The sequence below is a fragment of the Nothobranchius furzeri genome, chromosome 9, assembly GCF_043380555.1.
Source record: "Nothobranchius furzeri strain GRZ-AD chromosome 9, NfurGRZ-RIMD1, whole genome shotgun sequence".
NCBI lineage: Eukaryota > Metazoa > Chordata > Actinopteri > Cyprinodontiformes > Nothobranchiidae > Nothobranchius > Nothobranchius furzeri.
The window spans coordinates 53,028,288-53,052,582 of NC_091749.1; the positions used below are offsets into that span (position 1 = coordinate 53,028,288).

General features: G+C 39.6%; 1 protein-coding gene across 2 annotated transcripts in view; it reads right to left on the reverse strand.

Moving 5' to 3' along the window:
* The window catches only part of LOC107381856 (CUB and sushi domain-containing protein 1), a 668,617-nt gene that overhangs the window by 238,091 nt on the left and 406,231 nt on the right, over window positions 1-24,295 (reverse strand). For both annotated transcript variants that reach the window (XM_015953775.3, XM_015953774.3), the window contains exons 7-8: window positions 23,043-23,120; window positions 7,550-7,631 (exon numbers count right to left, since the gene is read on the reverse strand). In XM_015953775.3, the coding sequence (XP_015809261.3) occupies window positions 7,550-7,631; window positions 23,043-23,120 (160 nt within the window). The remainder of the gene's footprint in view (window positions 1-7,549; window positions 7,632-23,042; window positions 23,121-24,295) is intronic.

Sequence of the window (24,295 nt, forward strand, 5' to 3'; positions counted from 1 at the left end):
TTTTCATAAACCAGTCCAAGACCCATTACTGCACATTCTCTGAAATTTCTTTCTGGGGCTGCTTCAGCGTCCTGCTGCTTGGGGGAGACTTTACTGTGTTCACAGAACTGGATTTGAGCCTGAAATTCCCTCAAATGTCATAAAGCTGGTAAAGAAGCTCAGGTCTCTACAGAGAAACTTGTCCTGAAGTCACTTCTGCTTTGTTGTTACTTTATGCTTCTGGCAGCGGTTGAAAAAAAATGTGAATTGTTGCTTTATAAAAAGAGGTTTGTGTTTTATCTGATGGTCTATTGTGTCCCTGTAGATGGAAACCAGCATGATGTACACATCATCATGATGCATTACACTGGGAGTTTTGTCTAAACAGAGCATTTAATGCCGTTCATTATGTCATTTTTCTCCCACCTTACTAAGAGAATTGCCTTGATCCACAGCTGACTTATCAACTGTTTTTTAGATTTATTACAGTGCACCCCGCAACCTGCAGGGTTCCCTTTTTTTTTTTAAATGAACTCACTTTCTGTAAAAAGGTGCTGGTGAGTTATGGCAGATATTATTTTTCTTTCGTTTTGGTTGCTCCAAACAACAAATCCTCCCAAAATGTGTCTAAAATGGAACTTTTCAAATTTTCTAAAACAAAATGCCGTAATTCTAATCTCTTCATTGAATATTAATCCATAAAAATAGACACCTTTCAGGGGTAAAAAGTGTATAGCCCATTTATGCCAAAAAAAAAAAAAAAAACACCAACATTCTGACAAATGGAGGTTTGGGGGTTTTAGTAAAACAGCAGCTTCATTTACAGGAATAAAGATCATTGTTGAAGAGCCTAAAATCTCACAAATGTTTTGATGCCAACCTTAAAGATCATTGTGTAGAGAGTTTTTGAACTTCATTATTTGATCTTGCGAGTGTAAAACAGGAGAATTTTACGTGTATACCTTTAAACAGACACTTCAGATAGCTTCACTTTCACCATCTATTTATAGATTATCAGGAAAATTCTAGTAAATAAACACAAAATAAATAAATCTGTTTATTTTTATTTATTTTGAAAACTGACTTACACGTTCTTTAACATGCGTTTTTTTTGGCCTGTGGGAGGAATCCCACCTATGTAAAGTCTAGCAGCCAGGATTTGAATCTGCAACCTTCTTGCTGCGTAACAGCCGTGCTACCAACTGCAACACTTGGTTGAGCAAAAAGCACAAAGTATAAATACTTTTTCATAGACGATGCTATTTTGTTCTGGCTGCCCACACAAGGACAGTGCGATTCATTAACTACCACCATAATGTGTATATAATTTTCAAAGCCTGATATTCCCCTCCAAGTTGTATTTTTTTTAATATAAAGTATTATGGCACACTTTCCCTGCTTACCACTTACTCTCTAAAAGACTGGATACCTTCAGATCTCTATCATCTCCTGAAGCCAGGCTGATTTATATATGTTTTGCATTTAGGGGCATCACTTTTAAGTGCTTTCATGTTTTCTCCTGGCCATCACCTCTTTATACTACCTCTAATTTTTCAAAGAACTCTGAGTTCCTAATTATCCTTAATGCCCTGGAAAAATGCTACAAGAAATGTTACAATAATTATCAAAAAGTTTCACCAAGATCTTTTAAAGCAGGCCGTTGAAACTTTACTTATGCAAAAGTTCTACTACTTCATTTAATCAATACAAGTTAAAGTAACAGTGTATATTTTTACTGTTAATCTCTGGAAATATCCATTGAAATGTTGTTGAAAATATTGAAAATGAACAAAATGATGTCCGGTCGTTGAAAAATGTTGGCGGCTTCGTAACATATAATCATGTCTAAAGTACATGGGGAATGGGTAGTGTCTTTGGCGGACGCCAAATTAGATGGCATTATTTCCTTCTGACCGGCTCGGGGTGCTGCACCTGTCGATAACGTCACACTAGATGATTGGCTGGATATACGACTTTCCAACGTTGCCATGTTTGAAAACATTTAGGTAGCAAGAAACATGAATTTAACAACAAAACTGCTAAACTCTTTTAAAACCTAAGAAAAAATTGAATCGAAATTGAGATATAATATTTTTTGGCTGAGCGGTATTCCTGTAGTGTGATGTCATCGGCAGGACCCTGAGCAGATCTGGAAACCACAGACAATATTTAATGGTCATATCAAAGTCTATACTGGAAAGTACAATGCAAGAAAACTACAACTGCCATTGCATTCTCCCGATGGATTTAACTGAAGGACATCAAAGGCATCAAAGTCTGAGGACAAACATCTAGGTTGCATGCTTTCTGCTCCACAGGTAGCATTTATCATAATGTTTTTTAAAGTTGCAACAGTCACCGAGATATGGTGTAAAACTACTCTGAAATGTACGTACTGCCCCCTAGTGCCAGGAAACTACACATTGCCACTTAAAGGGTCTTCATCAAAACATTGACTGGTGATTTATTACACTGTCAATGAAAATATTAATTAAAACCAAGTTAGCACTAGAGATCAAGTCAAGTATCCACTGAAGCATTTCAGCTCTTTAAATTTCCCCTTTTCTTACCAAGCCTGACTTTTGCAATAAAAAAACATTTTCCACAAAGGCAGAAAGACACCAAACTGTGCATTTGTTCTCTTATTACCTTTACGGTTCTAATTCTATCAATGTTAAGTGGAAAATGTCTGCTCATGAGAGTTTGTTTGAGACACACACACACCAGCATGAATGGTAAATCAGACAATTCTCTGTAGTATGTAAACAGAAATAGTAGTGGAATATCTTATATCCAACTCATGTAAAAACCATAATTGTTCATTTGGTTATTTGTAACAAGATCCATAATTTAAATATTTCTGTTTTCATGTAAAATAGAAAAATTGAGAGCAGAATCAAATAGAACAAAAGCATTCAAATGAGTAAAGAACTACACATCACAAAACAGCATGACACATGTTTACACCCTGCTGGGGGTAAAGCTGTGCGGGGTGTGTGTAATGTATTTCTTAACCAAACTGTATAATAGTAAGCATTAGAGAGAACAACTGATGCTAGATGACTCCTTTCATCTAATTATGAGATAATGACGTGGTGTTTTGTTACGCTATTTTTTCCGCTTCCTGTGATCTAATAGCTGAAATTATCATATTTCTTAGTGGATATAATTTCCTTTCTGCTCCTTTGAAAGCCTCATATATTTAGAGCTTTAACACACGTGCTGTGTGTGAGCCAGGTTTTGTCTGATGATCTAACTTCAGACCAGATCACCGATCCACTCCCACGATGTAGTATGGGCTGCTCACTTTAGCGCTTAGCCCCCTTGAAGTCCAAAATCTAATCGTGAAACGAAAAACAAAACAGCAAGGCTTATCTGACTTTGCTACGGTGTCAGTTTTGAACACAATGTTATTAAATAAGACAATCAGCACAATAAAATAAAAAAAGTTTATAAAATAAATTTAACCTCATTAACATCACATAACATTTCCTAACACAGCTGTATTGGCTTTTCTATAAGTGACAAAGGCCAATGTGCATGTAAACTCACATCTAAGTCAGTCTAAGTAGATCTGAAGTAATAAGCCTTTATCCTGGGTTACATGTACATTAGAAAGCCCACACCTTGTGTGGAGTGCGGTGCCTTGGTCTGCCTGAGTGTTCGTGGCTCCCGGGACAGGGGGTTTAAGATTTTTGGCATCTGCCTGATCAATCCCGGTGGCTGCCTGGTGGGATCTGGGTCCCTGAGCTCTGCTGGGTACTCGGTGGGGGTGGTCGCCCCTGGGTCCCAGGTCGCTGGGTCCTGGGCTCGGCTGGCTGGGGGGTGGGAGGCTGCGGGCAGGCCTGTGGGCTTGCCACTGATATCTCCCAGGACTCTGCCAGCTGCTGGTTGTAGCTCCCCAGGGCAATCCTCTGCGCCTCTCGAGGGGGGCAGGGGCTTTTCTGGTCGCAGTCTCCTTGGGGTCCCTGTGTTCTGGGGCAGCTCCTGGATCTCTGGGACATGGAGCTCCCTCCATCTCCTACGCATCTTTGGGGGGCAGATCTGTGGCCCCTCACACTCTCTATCGGACGCTCCTATAGAGAAACCTTACATATACAAGCGCGTGTACACACACAGGTGCTCACATGGTGCTCTCATAAGTATGGGCTTAGGCACATTCAACACATGTCTTAAGGCTGTAGTTGGCACTAAATGCACTATAATTTATTAACGTGTGATTGTTCAGTAAAACAATGTTGATTTTATATTTTTTCATCAAGTTGGTGCAGTGATAGCTTGCTCCTGTTGTATTGGTGTGTGTCCCATTTCTGCAGGGCTAGAAGCAGACTCTTGTTCATCATTGATTGTTTATTTTTGTGAAACCCCCTCCCCCACCTTTTGTCTCTTCCTTTCTCTTTCATCTCTGTCTCCAAGTCTGGCTGGAATTACAAAGCATTCAAAAAAACAATAATAGAATAGAATAAAGTTTTAAGTATCAGGCGTGACATTAAAAGCAGAAGCTTTGATGCTCCACCTGAGAGTAAATCTGTAAGGCTTGCAACCAGCATTCAGACATTACTTCTGTTTGCTTCACAGCCAGACAGGACAAGAAATAAACTAATAAATAAAAAGCCAAAATCTCAATTGAAATCAGTTTCACTCTGGTACAGTAGGTGGTGACATGTGCCCTTTCATGTTGGCATTCGTCCGATTAGCTCATAGCAACACGGATAGTAAAGGTGTGATGGTGTTCCATTTTGTTACTTTGTGGCAAGTATATCAGAAGGCCGCTTCCGCAGTTTCGTTATTTCCAAAACCAGAATCAGAAGCGTTTTATTGCCATATGTGCGATAGATCACAATATTAGCTAATTGCTGTGGTACTTGGTGCAAAAAGAAAGATAAACATAAGAGATAAGCAAATAATAATTATGATGAAATGAGAAGTTATCAGCATCAGCTCAATGGAGCCGTTGCTGCAGTTGGTTTCCTATGGACTGCATTATCTGGGTGCTTCAGCACCATTAGAACCAGTTCACCTTCAGCAAGACTGATGTGTTTACGTGCATAAAAAAAAGTCAGTCTGTTTAGGGCAATAGTTTGCTTTTCTGCTGCACATTTTGTGTGGTTAACTGTAGTGTTCCCTATCTATAAAACCCAGGACTGTAACAAGCCACCAACAGTCCTTGATGTTTTACGGCATTGCACAAATAAAATGGTGTTTTATTCTCCCATGAAATTTACAGTAGCTTGTATATTTATATTCTTACGGATTAGAACGTTTTTTTTTTTGTTTGTTTGTTTGTTTCACTGCAGCACCAGATCTGGATCAGACTGGCACATTAGGGTTTAAATCATTTACAAGGCTACGATGAGGGATCGATGTTCACCGGGTTTACTGAGAAGATGTCGTACTCTCAGGGAAAGCTGATTGTAATCTCCAAAGTGTCCAAGATTTCATACACAGCAATTAAACAGCAAGAATAGTTAATTTAACACTAAAATGAGTTATACCATATTTTCTGGACTATACGCCGCTACTTTTTCCCCAAGCTTTGAACCATGCGGCTTATAATGAGGTGCGGCTTTAATGAAGATTTTCCTTCATCTGCCAGGGGGCGCTTTAGCAGAAAGTGAAACAGGTGGAAGTCAAAAGTGGAAATCGAAGAAAGTGCTCATTTCAATATAGCACATGCAAGCAGCCGGCACGACGAAACACTTTTTTTCAAATCCATACCCACTCATCATGGAAACTACACATATGAGTTCATATGTTGCTGCATTTAAGTTGAAGACCATCGATCTGGCAGTAAAGGAGGGAAACAGTGCTGCCACACGTAAGCTTGGCATGAATGAATTCATGGTTCGGCGCTGGAGACGGCAGCGGGAAGAACTCATTCAAGCCAGCTTCACCCGGGGATGATGACAGCAACACGGAGAGCGACACTGGCATCGCCACAGAAAAGGTTCAACTCCGACACTGAAGAAGAGGACTTTAATGGCTTTAGTGCGCAAGAGGAAGTTGAGAGCGAATGACTTTTTCTGGTAGGCAAGTGTGTTTAATTTACTAACCAGGCATGTTTTGTGTGTATTTTTTATTTTATAATAATCCAGTGCTTATTAATGCTGTGTCAGCGCTGTTCTTTTCTTCTAAACATGCATGCAAATCACCGGTAATAACGTGTCAGTTCTGTTTTTATTTTATAAACATCCAGAAATATGAATACTATGCTGTTTTCTTTTCTAAACTTGCAGGCACGTTCACCCATGTTTAAAATTTGTTTTGTTGAATTAAAACAACAGAAAACCTCCGTGGAGCGTCTTTCTGTCTAATTATCTTATGTTATGGCCATACATGCGCTGTGCGCCAGAGACCTGCATGTGGCTGCTGCGCCGCGGCTTTTATTTGAGTGTGGCGTGTGTGTGTAGAAAACCTTTTTTTTTTTGTTGGTGCAGGTTATATTGAGGTGTGCTCTATAGTCCGGAAATTACGGTAGTTGATATGTAACACTGACATGAGAGTTGAAACCAGTGTTTCCTAATCAACTCTGTAAGTGTTATTTTGGACAAATTAACTCCTGAAAATCTAACTCTGAACTCCCACAGCAGCTGTAACATCTGCAGAGTCATTTAGTAGACTCCACCCTTCTATTCTAAAAGTTGGACTGGTAGCGACCTGCAGTGGGCGAGGTGCATTGTGGGTAGTCATGTTTTTAGATAGTTTGTACTATTTTGAGGTGTTTATGCATGCTGATTTTGAAGAGTTTCGTTGTTCTTAGTTAGTACTTTGTTCACTGTTGCTAATGTGGTTTTGCTTGTTATGTCATGATTGTATCGTGAGTGAGGAGGCTGGTCAAAAGAATGGGACCGCTGTGTGTTCCACTATCACAATAAAAATGTGTGCATGGTCCATACTACATGCTCTGGACTCTACTCCTTGTGATCCTCTCCCACTGACTGATTACAGTCATGAGGTGTACAAGGCTTGAGATAGCCAGTGTCTGCTAGTGTAGCTGGTTGCTTCCTGGCATGGCACACTGAAAAGTATTAAAATTCATTAAATCATGGTGTTGATTAATAACTTGAGTATAATAGTGACTCTGAATATTAACACTGGATATAGTGTACATGTTACACTGATTAGTGTTAAATACACATTAAAGTGACACCTTAACCACTAAAATGTCAAAGTACACTGGAAAGTGTCATAAAATAACACTATAAATGAGTAAAATTTTTAACACTATCAAAAGTGTAATTTTAACACTGGACTGGTGAGGATTATATAAACACTGTGATAGTGTTAAAAATAACACTATCACAGTTAAATTTACACTGACGATTGGCTTGACATTTGCTTTAAACTAAGCTAACCTTATTTATTAAATAGTTTCTGCAGAGTAACAATGCAACATAATACTAGAGAACTGCATTGTGTCCAAACATGTTATTAATGGATGATTAGGAGCAACTTGGTATTGAAGGGGAATTTAAAGAGGCAGCCACTGAGTCTTCAAAAATAAATTGTAAATAAATAAATAAATAAATAAATAAATAAATAAAAATAACTTTTAAAAAAAGAGTCTTACTGGAAAACAGAGCCCATTCTTTTGCCATTTTCAGGAACTCCGGGATCTGGACAGACGTCACCAGCAAGACCACTCTGACTCACTGGAACAAAGAAAGAAATCCATTAGTCTTCACTTGTTTAGGTCCAAAATTTGCAATCATTTCAGAAATGTTGACAAGAACTAGCGAGTTTAAGGGTAGGAGTGTACATGAGCCTTTTTGAACCTTTGCAGGTGAACGTGCATATCACATACATAGCAGTGCAATAAAAAGAAAGTGTCTTCATTTCTCATTCACCTGAAAGCAATCTACCTGCCTAATGTGCATTTTTTTAAATAGAGCACAAATGGGAAAATAAGACAAACGTTGTCAATCTTATATTTTGGATATTGCATCGGTTTTAGAGCAGCTGTGAACACCTGCGGCAAGCCTGAAATGTAATGTAAATGGAAATTAGACCTGCAAGAAACCAGTTTAGACCAGTGCTGTCTTAATGGAATTTTGTGACTGAATAATGATGGTTAGAAAACCACAGAAATGTGAAATAAGAAGCTGGCTGAAGAGAGTGCATTTACAAATCCCCTGCAGAGGTTTAAACATTACCTGGAGAAATAGAAATATCCAAAATCTGAACTTTTCTTTTATCAGTCTTTTCCTGTTCTATTGCTCTTATTTCCTTCCAAACTCTCCCTCTTTCTCCTTTTTTTCAGTGCACTCTGTCTGCTTTTCAGTCTCACACACATTAGCTGCAATTTATAAAGGAATGCCGAAGTTTGGAGCATTCTAGCATAAAAGATGGATGAGTGATTTGGTGCATTTGTGTGACTGCATTTTGTGTGTGCTCTGGGGTTTGTGAGCGTACAGACACTGTGTGAGCGTGTTTGTGTGAGATATGATGCAAATAGAACAAGCTGTCTTCTTGCTCGACTGTGTTTTTGATGTTCTGTCCAAAAATCATCACACAAACACTCTAACACATACTTTCTCTTTCACAACCTCTCTTTCCTCTCTCTCTCTCTCTTTCTCGCACTCCTGATCAAATGGCATTCATTGGCATCAAACACAAGGTTTATGTTGCAGAAACAAATCCAGCTCATGCAAACAACATGAGAATGTTTCAGGAAAAAAAGTGACTTTTGGGCAGATGTCAACATCTGTCACATTAATTTCATCCCATATTTGTACTTAAAAGACTATTCATCATTTAAACATAAGCTTGCAATGCACAACATCATTTCCATATAATCAAAGTGTATCCTGCAAACGTTTCATCTCTAAAAGTCAACTTTTTAGATGTTTTTTACAAAATTATTAATTTTTGAACTGTTTTCACATGATTATTCATTCAAAGTTGAGCCACTTTGCTTTCTGAACCATATACATTAGAACTGACAAATGTTCGTCAATTTTTATAATTTGCTTTTCACAGAGTTCTAATGAAAATCTTTACAAATCCCTGAAGGATCCACCACATGATTTCAATATTCTTCATTTATTGTGACTCCAGTTTTTAAAGGACACTTATCAGCGTTTAAGTCATGTAAGGAAGAGTGTTTAGGTCAATATTCTGTCATCTGTGAGGCCTTGGTTTATCCATCAAGCAGCAGCATATTGGAATGAGATGACTGATCACTGCCAACCATATTGATCACTGTCTTTCTGTAATGTTGGGGACTTTTCCCTGTCTCACAACCTAAAGCCATGCAACACTTTCATATTTCATATCATTTTCTTAAGCCAGTATGTGCTGCAATGGCCCTTTACAGGGTTATTGAAAAGTCACTCTGACCCCCACCTGCCCCTGTGGCCAGAATACTGCATTTGCAACTTTAGCGTGCCAGTCTGGTCTGTTGCAGTCTGCTTCCAGCATGTTTCCTACACGTTTTAAATCATGAATGCAGATGATTTGTTTGATTTAATGATGATTTGCTTCTGTAGACACTAATGAAGACTGCAGATGTATTTCAACAGTTAGATTAAGGTGTTAAAAAAGCCGAAAACACAGTGAGGAGATAAATTTAGCTTTTGAGTCTACTTAACAGACACTAGGGGTGTTATGGCCACCAGCCTGGCCTCTTCAGGTGCAGGAGCCAGGATCACCCAGCCCCGGTGATCAGCCAGACACCGCCCCTCCTCCTCCTCTCCTCCAGGCTGCTGAGGAGCACAGCTGAGCTGAATCTCTCTGAAGAACGACACCTGGAATAAAAAGGCTGTGCCTTCAGCAGTCTGGGAGGCAGCAGGGCAGGGATTCTGCTGTCCTCCGGGCCTTGGTTTGTTTTTAAACCCCTTCGTTTTTGAAGACTTTTAACTTTCATTGTTTTAACTCAGAGTAGATGAGCCTTAAAAAGTTAAAGCTCTATGTGATCCAGAGGGATCGTTTTTAAAGGTTAACTTGGTGATGCAATTTTATTGACTGTGGTTTTAAAACACCTTCTGTTCAGTAAAACCTTTAACTTAAGTTGTAACCGGGCTTTTTAATGTCGGTAATTGGTCTTTTAATGTTAACCTTTTTGAGAGTTTTTAAAAAAATTTTGGCATTATTTTAATAAGTGCTTTCTTGGTATCAAACTGTGTCTTTAAAATTCATGGACATCATATGTGAAATCCTTGGCACATAACAAGTGGAATTAGAAAATAACGTTTTTGGCCCCATTGACTTAATTTTTTTCTTCTGGTGACCCATGGTCCGAGAGTAGATGGGTGTGACTTAGGCACCCTATAGAAGAAATACAGTCTCACTAGAATTAGTTCTTCTAGTTAATCCTCACTTGATTGAGTTGATGCCTTACTGGTGTCATGTGATCAAAGAAGAGTCATTTGATTTGCTAAATGCCACTCAACTCAATCGAGTGATTACTGCTTTTGCTTGGGTCACCAGGAGGTCACCTAAGTTGTTGAATTTCTGCTGTTGACTTTTTGCCAATTAAATTTTTACATTGAAATTCTGCAGATGTTAATGTAATCTAAGTAAATAAATTAAATTACATAATTTCAAAGAATAATTCAAATTCAGTGTATAAGTAGTCCTATTATGATGAGTTTATATTTCTTCCATAATCACATATATTATTAGTACTTATTTTAAACGAGGTCCTCCTGGGTTAGACAGCAATCAGCTAAAAAAATGTTTGTGTATGTGCGGACAACAAAAGCACAGTAAAAGTATCAAAGGAAATCTAATCTCAGTCCCCTAACGCATCTTGTCTCACCATATCAAGATGGCTGACGCTGCCTCTGCCTCTGCCCTGCCGGCGCCCTGCAAGCGCTCTCGGCTGAAACCTGAGATCTACCAGACTACTGAGAGTAAAGTGGTCATCGAGGATGAACTATTGAGCTTCCTGCACCAAAATGAAGATTATGAGCCAAGAGGAGATTGTGCTACTGGCAACTAACACCTTTAATTCGGAGTGGATTGAGGCCTCCAAAAAGACCTTGTTTGATCTCTGTTCTACCACACAGAGTAATATTCAACATAAAGGCGCTCAGAAAGTACAAACAATTTAAAGATTTGTCTCAAAGTGCTGAATGAGTGTGGAAACAATGTCCCAAGGTTCGTGTCTTATAATCTGGAGGACCTGCCACTGGTGACATTTAGCAGCTTGGATGTATCTTATCTATAAGGAGAATGGAGCAGCTGAGCACTGAAGTAGCAACCCTTAAGGATGTAGTAAAAAGTCAGAGTGATGTCAGCCAAGATCTAAAGACAATTGCAGTGGAAATATGCAATCGGGTGAGTGCTTTGGAACAAAAAGCTGCAGCTGATCTAGCTACAGAAGCTACCAAGGCTGCTGAACAAAGTCCTGCAAGGGAATCGGCTAATGTAACTAATAAGGTTGTTGCTGCTACTATGGAGGAGTCTCACATGACCATAAACTGCTAGGCCTGGATTGTCTTGTGTCAATTGAGGACATGCAGTTAAATAGTGATTCTGAACTGGTGGAATCTGCAACAAAGTTGAATTTGAGTAGGACACAGTCTCCAATATGGAGTCTGGTTGCTGGCAAGAGTAGATCTCGTTTGAACAAAGTGGCAAGTTTGCCAATCTTGGTGTTCTCTAGCAAATGCCAAATATCCTGCATGGTGTGCACAACCCCCACCTGTGGAGATTGGGCCTTCACACCACCTTCACGGAGTCTGTTTCTGACCGTTTCTGCACCACATTTCCTGATGTACTGGCCTGTCTCCTGTTGATGCCTCCATGCTCTGGACACTACACTACACTTTTTTCTTCTTCCGGCTCTTGGAGAGTACAGACGCTTTTTTCTCCTCTCCCTACCTCCTTATCCCAAGGCTCTTTGTCCTGTCTTGTGTGCACGGCGCAATCTGCATGTTTTCTGGAAACTGGAAATTATTAAAAATGGACCTGGTCAGTTGGTCTCTCAACGCGGTTGACAAAATTTTTTCAACGATGAGAACGGGAGAAGGGGCTCCCGGATGCCCCTCTGGGACAGAGCCAGCTGGGTATATCATGGACTCCTGGAAAAAGTGGAGCCTAATATGCCTCTTTCAACTGTCTGTAGAGGATTCTGAAGATGTTTGGATATTCGTCGTTTTGGTGATGGGATTCCTGCTGTTTGGCCTGAGCGGTTACCTGGCTCACCAGAAAATTAAAGAGCTTTCGAGGAATATTGGCTCAATCCCGGAGCTCAGGGATGGAATGCATCGTGCTGTGAACGCACAAACTCATATAATTGTCAAGATAAGTCGTAAGCTTGGAACTTTGGCTGAACTTCAGGCTCTGGCACAAAAGGTGGATACCATCAAGGAGCCAGTGGACGGATCAAAACGAATTGGGATGGATTAATTACGCCATTATTGGATCTAGAGGGGTTGAAGACCAATAGAACACTAAGGCAGAGAGGAAATTATCTCTGTCTGTCCCCAAAACAATTTTTATCTGAATATGATGCCCTTGGAGCCTGTGAGGCTGAAGTGATAACTCCCCCCTCAGAAGAAATGTGGAATGCTGCCGTCGCTACAGAAACTCTTTCTCCCTATCCCAGCCTGGGCGGGGCTGTGACCGGTGAAGGCCGTGGAACCGTATCTAGGAGTCACTGTGCTCTCTAATCCATTATCTCCTTCCCCTGTCCAAACGAAGATGATGAGCTCTGCCACATGCGGCTGCACGCACTGAAGTGAGGGGAGTCCCAACCCTACCTCCCCACCTAGTGGACACTTATGTTGTGTAATGTCTGAAGTATGTGTGCATATCTGTCTGAGGTGTTTTTTTTGCATAGCAAAGCTACCCTCTCTGTGGAGGGTAACTCTGAAGTGCCTTGTTTCCCCTCCCCCCAACTCTATCCTCATATAAATCCTCTTGATCCATTACGGTAGCGCGACTCGGGTTGCGAATGACCACAGTCACCAATTCTTGTCATGTGTCTTTGTATGTATGTCTGATCTCTGAATTGTGTGTACTGAAAGTCTAATTTCCCTCTGGGATTAATAAAGTATTTTTGAATTGAATTGCATTCAAATTGGCAAGACACAGCAAACCTTCTTGCCACAGCTTGCATTGATGTGCCATCTTGGATGAGTAGCGCTCCTTGAGCCACTTGTTTTGGTTGTAGACTCTGTCTCATGCTACCACTAGCATGAAAGTACCACCAGCATTCAACAGTGACCAAAACATCAGCCAGAATGCAGAGGAACTGAGAAGTGGTCTGCGGTCACCACCTGCATAACCAACCCTTTATTGGGGAAGTCTTGCTAATGGCTTATCATTTCGACCTGTTGTCTATTCCAGTTGCACAACAGCATGTGATTGTCAGGGTTGTTTCCTAAGTGGACAGAACATTTTGATTTCAGATAAGTGTGATTGATTTGGAGTTACATAGTGTTCTTTAAGAGTTCTTTTTTTATTTTTGGAGCAGTATATATTCAAGTCTGATACTTGAACTCGTGAATTGTAATTTAATAATCACATGTCAGCCTTCTTTTCCTGTAGCGCTGCCCCTGCAAACACCTTGTGCTTCTGAAATGGTGAGTCAAAGAAACATAATTGCTTCCTTGGTTCATGTTTCATTTATTTTAAAGTATTTCATTTATTTATTTATTTTAGTCTGCATATCTTCTCCTCAACCCACATAAATGTTTCTGCTACCACACTTGATGTTTTTATTTAAAAGTAATCAAGTCAACATTTTATTTGGAGTGGATTTAACTAGATACAGGCAATCATCTGGAGGTCAGTACTTTCCCTTAGGGGCCTTGGTTAACCCAGAAAAGCCAAAAATGTGGTCACCAACCTCGGATTTGTTGCATTTGTGTGAAAAAACAACACGTTGTTGTAAAAATGTGAAAGTAGGCAAGTGCTGTTTTTTTTTTTTACTTTCAGTGTCAGTTACATATTTTCTTTGGGCTTTATTTTTTGGTAATGAAGCAGCATTATAATTTTGCATACAGAGGTAAGGTGCCATCCACTCCCTTCCTCACTGCACAGATATCTAAACTAACTATTCAAACAGAATTCAGTGAAAATGGAAAAAGTACATGGGAATAATGATACAGTTGAAGCATTTTCTTGCATCATAATTGAGCTGAATGTTCTCGTCTATGTTTGAAGATAAAATCTGTATTTTCCTGTGAATAGCATCACACTACTGATGATCAGCATCACATTCTGCTGTGTGATCAACGTTTAATTAAAATGTCTTGCTTAAAGGGGTATGAAAGGACTTCTGCATTTTACAATGTAACCCGATAACTGTAGTGTACAAGATGCATTTTAGGGACATTTATATTTATATATAGGCATTTCAATTCGTATCATTTAAATGTCTATCCTTGTAAATAATTAATGAATGCCTTTTGCACTTTCGTGTTAATGTCCAGCGCAGCTAGAGGAGGAATAATGGATATAAACATCAGCCATCACCCAAAGGGGGCCAAGTGTTTGGAAATGCACCTTCAGAACTTCTGAGTTGTTTGCAAAGATTTGCTCTTGGAAAGCCAAGCCTGTCTACGAAACCCTTAAATGCTACTATTGGGGATCATTATATCGACATTCAGAGGAACAGATAAATAAACCAAAACAAAAGCCATCACGAATATGAGACACAAAATGACCATGACTAGAAGCAAATAAATCAGTTAAGGAATGAGAAAACAGAACAGAAAGAGAAACAGAACAGAAAAAGGATATCAAAACTAGATTTCTTTTTCCTGAAAAGCTAAAAATTATGACCTATGTGTAATATGTGCAGATATGCTCGCATCCGTAAGTCTGACTGTTCCACCAGACCTCTCATAAGAGGAAACACTTTTATCAATATTTCATGGACATCACTTGAAGGTAATGAATCTTTAACCTTGTAAGGGTAAAAGAGGTCTTTGCCTCACAGTAAAAATCTGGGCCATTCAGTGCTAGTCCTCAAGGGCAACTACCTGCTTGTATTCAGTGTTTCCCTACCAACACACCTGGTTTGGGTTATTACCAGGCTTCTGATGGTCATCGGACCAGGTGTGCTGGAGCAGGGAAACAGCTTAAATTGATGATGGCGTATCTCCTTCCACTCTAAGCACTGTGCTGAAGAGCTGGCCCCAGTGTTTAAGGGCATTTTCAACTCCTCACTGGAGGCATCTTATCTGCCTGCCTGCTTCAAGATCTCCACCAAAGTCCCTGTCAGAGTCACATAACGTTGCGCTCTATGATGATGTCAACGCCAAAACTACCAAAACAAAGAGTAGACTCACCTCTTATATCAGGAATAATCTGCACATTTCAAGTGTTATCCGTTCTTTCATAATCCGTTAATTGTGAGCGGCAGAAGCTTTTCCAGTTCGCGGCTCACTTTTTTTTTTACAGCAGCATTCCAAAACGATCTCCAAGCACATAGATTTTCTGAACGGTTGGATTTAAAATGACGACTTTTGTCGTCAATGGCAGTTAATGAGTTAAAGATTAAAGTCTGCTGAAGAACTTTAGAAAATGAAATTTTTGATGGTGTATTTTGAATAAAAAAATAATTCACATACATTAATTCAAATAATAAGTTTTCAGTGTTAAAAAAATCTACGTCTAAAATAAATGCATATTCTGATGAAACAGTTACACTTCCTCAGCATGGAACCACTACAGCAACATCCATTAAACTATTACAAAAAATGCACTAAAATACTATTCTTCTACCTTTTGATTACACTGACAAAGAACATGAAGAATAAGGCCTAGTCCACACGTAGCCGGGTTTTTTTTAAACGAATATCCGTCCCTCCAAAAACTTGCATCCACACCACCTCGTTTTTAAAAAAAAAACTGTCCACACGTACCCGGATAATTACGTTGTTAAGGACATGCCAGACCTGTAGGCGGCAGTACTTTCCCCATTCTTAACCTCGTCCTTCGTCTGTGGTCTTCCGCAAGGAGCAGTAATTCCACTTGCAAAAACAAACAAGCAAAAGGCGCTTGGACAATTGATAAAGCGAGCGCAGCTCTGAGGGCATCCATGATGTCGGCTAGTGTAAACACAGGTCGCACACGTGATGTCAGCATTTTTTTGTCGCGGAAAGTGACGTTGCGGACCTTAAAACTCCGGTTTTGTCTGTCCACACGCAGACACCCAAAACGGAGAAAACGCAGATCTTCACTTTGGCCGGAGTTTTTAAAAAGATCCGTTTTCGTGTGAAAAAACTCCGTTTTCGTGTGGATGACAGGCCAAAACGTAGAAAAAAATCTACGTTTTGGCAGATCCCCGGCTACGTGTGGACTGGGCCGAAGATAGCTATTGGAATGTTATTTTGTGTTTTAACCTTTACTTTTCTTTATTGTTATCTGAACAAAAAACTCATTTCTGCTGAGTTTCTTTAACAAGAACTAGTTAAACACGAGACATTAGAAAGGAAAACAATAGGCGATGCAAGTAGAAAATAAACATGAAGGTGGTTACAGGGGGTGCTTGTGATTGAGTTACTTATGTTTCAGGTAAGAGCTTTTGAGGAGCTCTCCAGGAGGCTGCTAGATAAGGACATAAATGTGTGAAGTGTGGTTAGATCACCTGCTCGTTTCTGCTGCCTCTTATCCGCTCTGACTTTTCTCCATTGTCCACCTTCTCACACTCAAAAGGACAATCCACCCAAGACCTGAAGTCTACATCCATGTACTCATGAAGCTTTTTCATTTTAGTTTTTTTTTTTTTTATTAAAAAGAAGGCAGAAAGCTGAGTATAATTAAAACACATTATTATTTACTGGTAAGAGACATCATAACATGCGGGGCTCTCCTTGCTAATTGTTTAGCCGTGGTGCTTTTCTCTTGTGGTTTGTGATTTGAAGTGGTCGCTCGTTCGAGCAGAGTGCAGAGCATCATCATGCTGCCCGACTATTCTGAAGAAAATTTTGATTATAATCCACACTCTCACAGTGATGATTCATTAGAGTTCTAGGTCATTGTCTAGAGAGTAAAACTCCTTTATCACAATCATTCAGCCTCTCTATAATTATGAAATGCCATCAGATGGGTTAATACTGCTGTAAGAGAAGGTAAGGACTAAATAAGTTGACCTGACTGTTTAAAACTGCAGGTGTTTCTCAATGGGATTTTAATCAACTATGAGAAAATGATTCATAAATAGGTCATTTTGAACATATAAAGGATTTTATCAACTGTGTGTGTGTGTCTACTAGGCTGTACTTTAATATAGGAAAGAGGCTGTTACAGGCAGTCTCTTAGATTATGATTCATAAGCACTCGATTCTCCAGACAGATAAAACTCATTGCCATCAGTCTCTGCTTCTTTATAATGATTATATATTGCACAAAGACTGTACAGTCCCTTCTGTAGTGCTATTATTTCACCGTTGGGAAGTGCAGTACTAAGATGTGTTGCTCAAACACTTGTTAAGGAACCAAAGCTGACTTGGGCTTCACACTGCTTTCTTTTAATAGGCTGTACTGTCGATCCGATGTCAAATGTTTAAGTACCTAACTGAACCAACGCAAAAGTCTAAATTTTAACAGTTTTTATTTTGAGTCCTTCAAAGTACATTTCTCATTATTTTAAAAGGTAAAACAGCTTAAGGGCCCCTTTAATCATTTTATAATGACATGTAAGTGCACCAGCAGTTTCACTGGTGGGATGAGTCTTTAAACATATAGCTGCTGGTGATTATGGTTATTTTGTTTACAGTCCCATCAGTTGTCACACACACACACTGTGTAAATGGCCTGTATTTGATATAGTGCCTTCTAGAGTCACGGAACCAAAGGCACTTTATAGCACATGCAGACATTCACCCAATCACACACAAACATTCACACCCTGAGTGATGATGAGCTACATTAAAGCCACAGCTGCCCTGAGACACACACGGGTGAAAATCAACTTTAGAGGCAAGATGTTTACCCTCAAGGTGCACAATGTCGTTCTCAAGCCCATCCCGTTTAAAAACACGACTTTACTCGTCAGTGGTAGTGAGCAGTTGGATTTAGATTGACGAACAAGTCATGGACATCAAAAGCCGTTTGGATGTAAAAAAAAAACTGCAACTGGTGTTTAGCACTATCTTGTTAACCACTGTGGTCAGCTTTTATGCTTTTTTAAAGTGCTATATACACTTGACTTCCTCTGGCAATGCAATTTTCCAGTTCCAGCAGAAACATCTCAGGGACGTTACCCGAGGGGAGGGGTGAATGTTTGGTGACAGTCTTTTAGTTCAAAACCTAGCTTGTTCTGTGGATTTCCTACAACAGCTTTAGAATGCAAGTTTTCTACAACTGAATTTATAATTAATTTTATATAAAAAGTACTAAATTACAGACAGACTTCAAATAGCATTCATAAACTGAAATATATAGTTTTTGTTATTTGTGCTCTTTACAATTTACTTTTATCAAACTACTATTAGATCTAAAAGTTCATTATGCCCACAAAATGTTAAATCATAATTATCTCATCTGCCGACAACTCTAAGGTTGATGTATGTTGGGGTATAGTACACAGCAAAAAGCAGAAGGTCCCTCTACAGCTGTGTTTCTCAACCCTGGTCCTCAGTGCCCCCCTGGCCTGCATGTTTTCCATGTTTGCTATAGCACACCTGGTTTACATATTTGCATTGCCTCCTTAGAATGACATCAAGTGCTGCAGAAGCCTGTTAATCACTCATTCATTTAAGTCAGGTGTGTAGCAGCAGCGTAACAATGCTGTTGGAAATGGCAAAACATCCAGGACAGGGGCGGGCACTGAGGACCAGGGTTGAGAAACACTGCACAGCACATGTTCTTTTTCGGCTGTCCCTCCTTCCAACAAGCAAAACCAATAGGTTTGAACCCAGAAGTATGCATGGTTTGTATAAATATAAAAGTGTATGTGTGTGTGTGTGTGCGTCTGCCCGTGGGGGAGATCTAAACCTTTCACCAAGCACCATATCATTGATAAATGTAGTATACTGAGTAGCTCGGGGGTGTCATCACACATTCACATATATAACTGGTCTCCCAAGCTGTACTGTGAGACCTCTTCAAATGGTCCAGAACGCAGCAGCGCGTCTGGTCTTCAATCATTCAAAAAGAGCACACGTCACCCCTCTGTTCATTGAGCTCCACTGGCTACCGCTAGCAGCACGCATCAAATTGTTAACACTAGCATACAAAGTCCGAGATGGTACGGCTCCCATCTACCTGAATCCTCTTGCAAAGACTTATGTCTCGGCCCGGCGGCTCCGGCCATCACAGGATCGTCGGCTAGCAGTGCCTACACCACGCTCAAGACAGTCCAGACTCTTCTCATGCATCGTTCCACAAATGTGGAATGACCTTCCAAGCGCTACCAGAACAGGGTCTTCCTTTTTAATTTTCAAGAAACTCCTGAAGACCCTGCTCTTCAGAGAGCATCTTCTTAACTAGCACCCTCCCTGCACCCGTCCCCCCTCTCTACTGTCCACTCCTTTGTTCCCTCCTCTCCATGAATGATGTCAATGTTGTTGTTGTTATTGTTGTTGTTAGCCTCAAGGACAACATGCCGATCATCACTTGTAAGTCGCTTTGGACAAAAGCGTCTGCTAAATACATAGACATAAACATGTTCCGGTAGACCCTCAGCAAACGGGTTTAAACTTTTATTCTAACTCAGCAGTAAGAGGCACACCAGAATGTACACACACACACACACACACACACACACACACACACACACACACACACACACACACACACACACACACACACACACACACACAAGTATTGATGAGGATTTTCTCATCGTTTCATTAATTTGAATGAATGGATGACAAACAAGTTTAGGTGGTTATGAAAAGGCTGACATGATCTTCATCATAAACTGTAGAGCTACTTATTACTTCTGCAATAACTTCAAATTAACAACTTCAGTTTTATTGACTAAAGAATGACTGATGTAGTTGCTAAGTCATGATAATAGTTTGATGTAATGACTCATTGGTTTAACAGCACAGTGTAGCTCAGACTGAGTAAAAACAAAAAGAGCTAAAACACAAAATTGTGGATTTCTTGTTTTTTTATTGATAAATGAATTAAGCGTGCAAATTGTGTTGCTTGTTCGTACAAAAGTACAATATATTGATAGTGGTTGGAAGATTAAAACTTGTATAAGCTATTATTCAGTAAGCAGACACTGAAAGGTGCAACATGTAAGAATGAAGTAAGACTGACATCCCGTGGTCAAATGTGGGTACTGCAGCCCATTTTTCTAAACTAAAGGTTACTCTCTCACTCCTGCTCATTTCTGCTGACAGTCAAGGATCAACAGCAGAACATTTTAGATGACAAGCAAAGATGAGTCATACACAAAGAAGGGTAGATAAAAACTCGTCATATATGGTGTTAGCACTCTTGGGTGTTTTTACAGTAAGAAGCACTTGGTAATATGACTCTGTTCATCTGATGAACTGTACATCAGCAGGACCAGGAAAAAGGCAGTGAATATTGTCCAAGATGCCACACATTCTGCATCTACTCTCCATCTCCTCCCATCTGGCAGACGCTATAGATCGCTGTACACAAAAACTACCAGACACAAGAACAGTTTCTTTCCTTCAGCCATTTCTCTCCTGAATCTGTAGATTCTTTTACCATCCTTTTACTATAGTTTTTAATACTCATTCAGTATGCTTATGGATGTGTGTGTGTGTGTGTGTGTGTGTGTGTGTGCGCGCGCGCGTGCACGTGCGTGTGTGTGTGTATGTGTGTGGGTGGGTATGTATATATGTATATATGTGTGTGTGTGTGTAAATGAACATGTGTGTGGGTATACATGTTCTTATGTGTTTTTAGGTATTTTTTATTCTCATTTATTGTGGTTGTTGTCTGTTTTTTAGAGAGCGAACATTTACCGAAGACAAATACCTTGTAAATGTAATTTTACTTGGCCAATAAATCTGAAATCTGAAATCTGAATTAGAGGAGTTTGCTGTTTTGCTGCTAGCTTATTAGTATAGTTCTGAACGACTCATTAAAGGGAGTCAAACACCACATTTGACTCATTATTTACTTCACACACACATTTCACTGTAATATCTGCTGGTGGTGGTCGGACGGGCCAGTGGCACCTGAGTACAGCAGGATGGCCTCTGTCAGTGTGTGATTGTGTGTGTGAATGGGTCAATGATTGTGTTGTAAAGCGCTTTGGGGGTTTCAGGTCTCTAGAAGGCGCTACATCAAATACAGACAATTTACCATTAACATGTTGAGTTGTTGGTAGCTTGCAGCAGTAACTCAGGAGGTTGAGCAGGTTGTCGAGTAATCAGAGGTTTGTCGAATCAATCCCAGCAGATAAAATGCACCACTATGGATTGAATGTGTGTATGAACGAGTGAATGACTGTGTTGTAAAGTGCCTTGGGGGATTCTAGGACTCTAGCAGGGGCTATTTCAAATGCAGGCCATTTACCATGTTTAGAGCCAACTATTTGCTTTTAATTCCCTGTTAGCATTAATAGCTCAATGTTAGCCTCTACCTGATATTAGAGAAAAACAAAAGGACGTGGCTTCTTTGGGGTACAAGAAATAACTTTTGGGTTCCTCTAGTTTATTGGCTTTGGTTCCTTGTCAACTTTGCAGCTTGTAGCCTGTCGGTGATGAATTAAATGTTGCACTGCAGCGCAGCCTTGCAGGCTCACATACTTTGTTTTACAATGTAACCTTCCTTCCCACACAATTCAGACATTAGACTGTTTTGTGATTTTTTTTCTCTGTAAAATTCTCACATCTTGCTTATTTATGGCCTTCACATTTATTTATTTTTAATTTGTAAATATATTTTTTTAATATAATTTATTGAAATAAAAAAGTGGTTGCTTGTTTGATTTTCACAAAAAATCAGAGGACTAGAATTAGGAATTTTAAAGGAATAAAAAAAATTAGTATTCTTTTTCGCCTCCCATAGTTTTCTTTATTAGAAATGACCTGGTGAGATAACTGATGACTTCTTTATGAAAAGGTTTCTATAATGAGATGGATCTTAACCTTACCTTCTCAGGGTTTAGTGGTATGAGTGTCCGTCCCTGAGACTGGGAAATTGGGTCATACCAAAGACTTTAAAAATGGGACCCAATGCCTCCCAGCTTGACACTCAGTTTAAGCGGTTGGATTGGGGGTTAAATCACCAAACAATTCCCGTACGCAGCCACAGCTGCACATGGGGATGGGTCAAATGCGGAGATGTAATGTCACCGGTGTGTGACGATGAGTAATGGAACTTTGACCAAACCTTTTCCACAATAGTGAACTCAAACCAAATATACTTTATTCTTAAGGTGAGGGACACAACATGTTCTACATTAAAAAATAATACATTCAAAGAAATATATTCATAGTCCAACATGAAAGCTGAGTATACTCAAGCAACTATTCATTCAGTTTTAAATATTAGATTAAAATCCACTAAAATACAGTTTTGTTCCACTATGTTCTGTAGGAACGTTGACTTTGTCTTCAAAATGATAACAAAAATGTGTGCGTGTGTGTGCGTGTGTGTGTTTGCGTGTGTGTACGTGCGTGTGTGTGTGTGTGTGTGTACAATCTAACAAGCAGGATTCAAACTACATATTTCACAGTTAAACATTTTGCTTTTCCAGTACCTGTCAGTGTGAAGTTTGACAAATAAAATAAGTCTGAATGGATTGCGGGTGTTCAATATTTTTGAAAGAAAGAAAATCTAATTTAAGGTGTTCTAGGTCCATGTAGAAAAACAAAAAATTAGTTGACTTCTGTTTACATTCTTTTGTTTTTTGATTAGTGATCGGCAAAACGGCTCGTTTCCCCTTTTTTTTATTTCCAAAGGAAAATCGGTTGGCCGTCATGTACACACACCGTTCTAAAAAAAGACATTTAATTTTTGCTTTAAGGAAGGCCAACCTCACTGAAAAATGAATGAAATCTCAGCTCCTGCCACATGAAAGATGAATGCACTCTGTGTGTCCTTGCATACACACTGTTCCCAGCAGTCGTCAGGCATGTTTAAAGTTTTGCTTGAAATGTGTAATAGCATATGGACCTCACTGTTTAGCATCACACACAATCTACAAACCATAGTGTACTCACAGACAGCGTTTTTGTGACTGGAGTCTTTACTGGGCATCATCTTCACCCCTCTGGACTTCAACTCTATAGCTTTTTTCACTGCAGAAATGAAAAGAGAAAAAGGTTGTTTAGTTAATTATAAATTATACTAAATTAAACTTTAATTACTCTACATCTTTTAAAGCAGCACTTTTCTTCAGCAGGCATCTCATTTGCTGCGTGTCACCTATGTATCCAGTACAGCTTCATGGTCCCATCTCATCAACAAAGTGCAACGATGGAAACATTTTTAAAATTAAAACAGGAAAACATGCAAAGCAATTAAAATACATGGAAGAGTAGGTGCTAGAAAAGAGCAGAATCAGGAAGAAGAGCATTAACATTTATTCCATCTATTTTATCTTAAGTGGCAGCCCTGCAAAGGATAAGGGGGGGGGGGAAAATCTGTGTTACAACCACACAACATTCCACTGAGAGCAGGCTAGGCATGAAAACCACATCTCCTCTCCCTCTTTTACACACACACACACACACACACACACACACACACACACACACACACACACACACACACACACACACACACACACACACACACACACACACACACACACACACACACACACACACAGACACACACACACACACGCACACACACGCACACACAAACACACAAAATAAAAGAAGCATCGATGGCAAGAGCAACAGATCACTACCTGGGTAAGTGGTGATACACCTATGGCAGGAAAGTCCAGGAAGGGGATGAGAAATTCAGAAAGACAGCCAAGACTTTGGTTCATCTTGTTTTGTTTTAAAAGGCATCTAATTAAATTTGACTTACTGCATGGAAACCAACATGCAACTTCATGTTATACAGCTAGCCCAATAAAATGATACAAGAATCTGAAAATGCATAAAACAAAAAAAGTTTGGGAATTACTAAAAAAAAAAAAAAAAAAGGTAAATGGCCTGTATTTGTTATGGCGCCTTGTTGTGCAGGGGTATCCGACCTGGGGTCCGTCACCCACAAGGGGTCCCAAGTCCCAACAAGACTGTCTGTCCTGAGGTTGTGAGGTAATCAATCAATCAATCAATCAATCAATCAATCAATCAATCAAAAGCTTTATATATAAAGCACCTTCTGCGACCCTGTCAGGAAGCCCAAGGCACTGAACATGGTACATGAGAGAGAGAGGTAAAAAAATTAAAGTAGAAAATAAATGGGTAAAACAAGAGATAAAGAGACTGATGAAGGCAGGGAATTAAAATCAGCA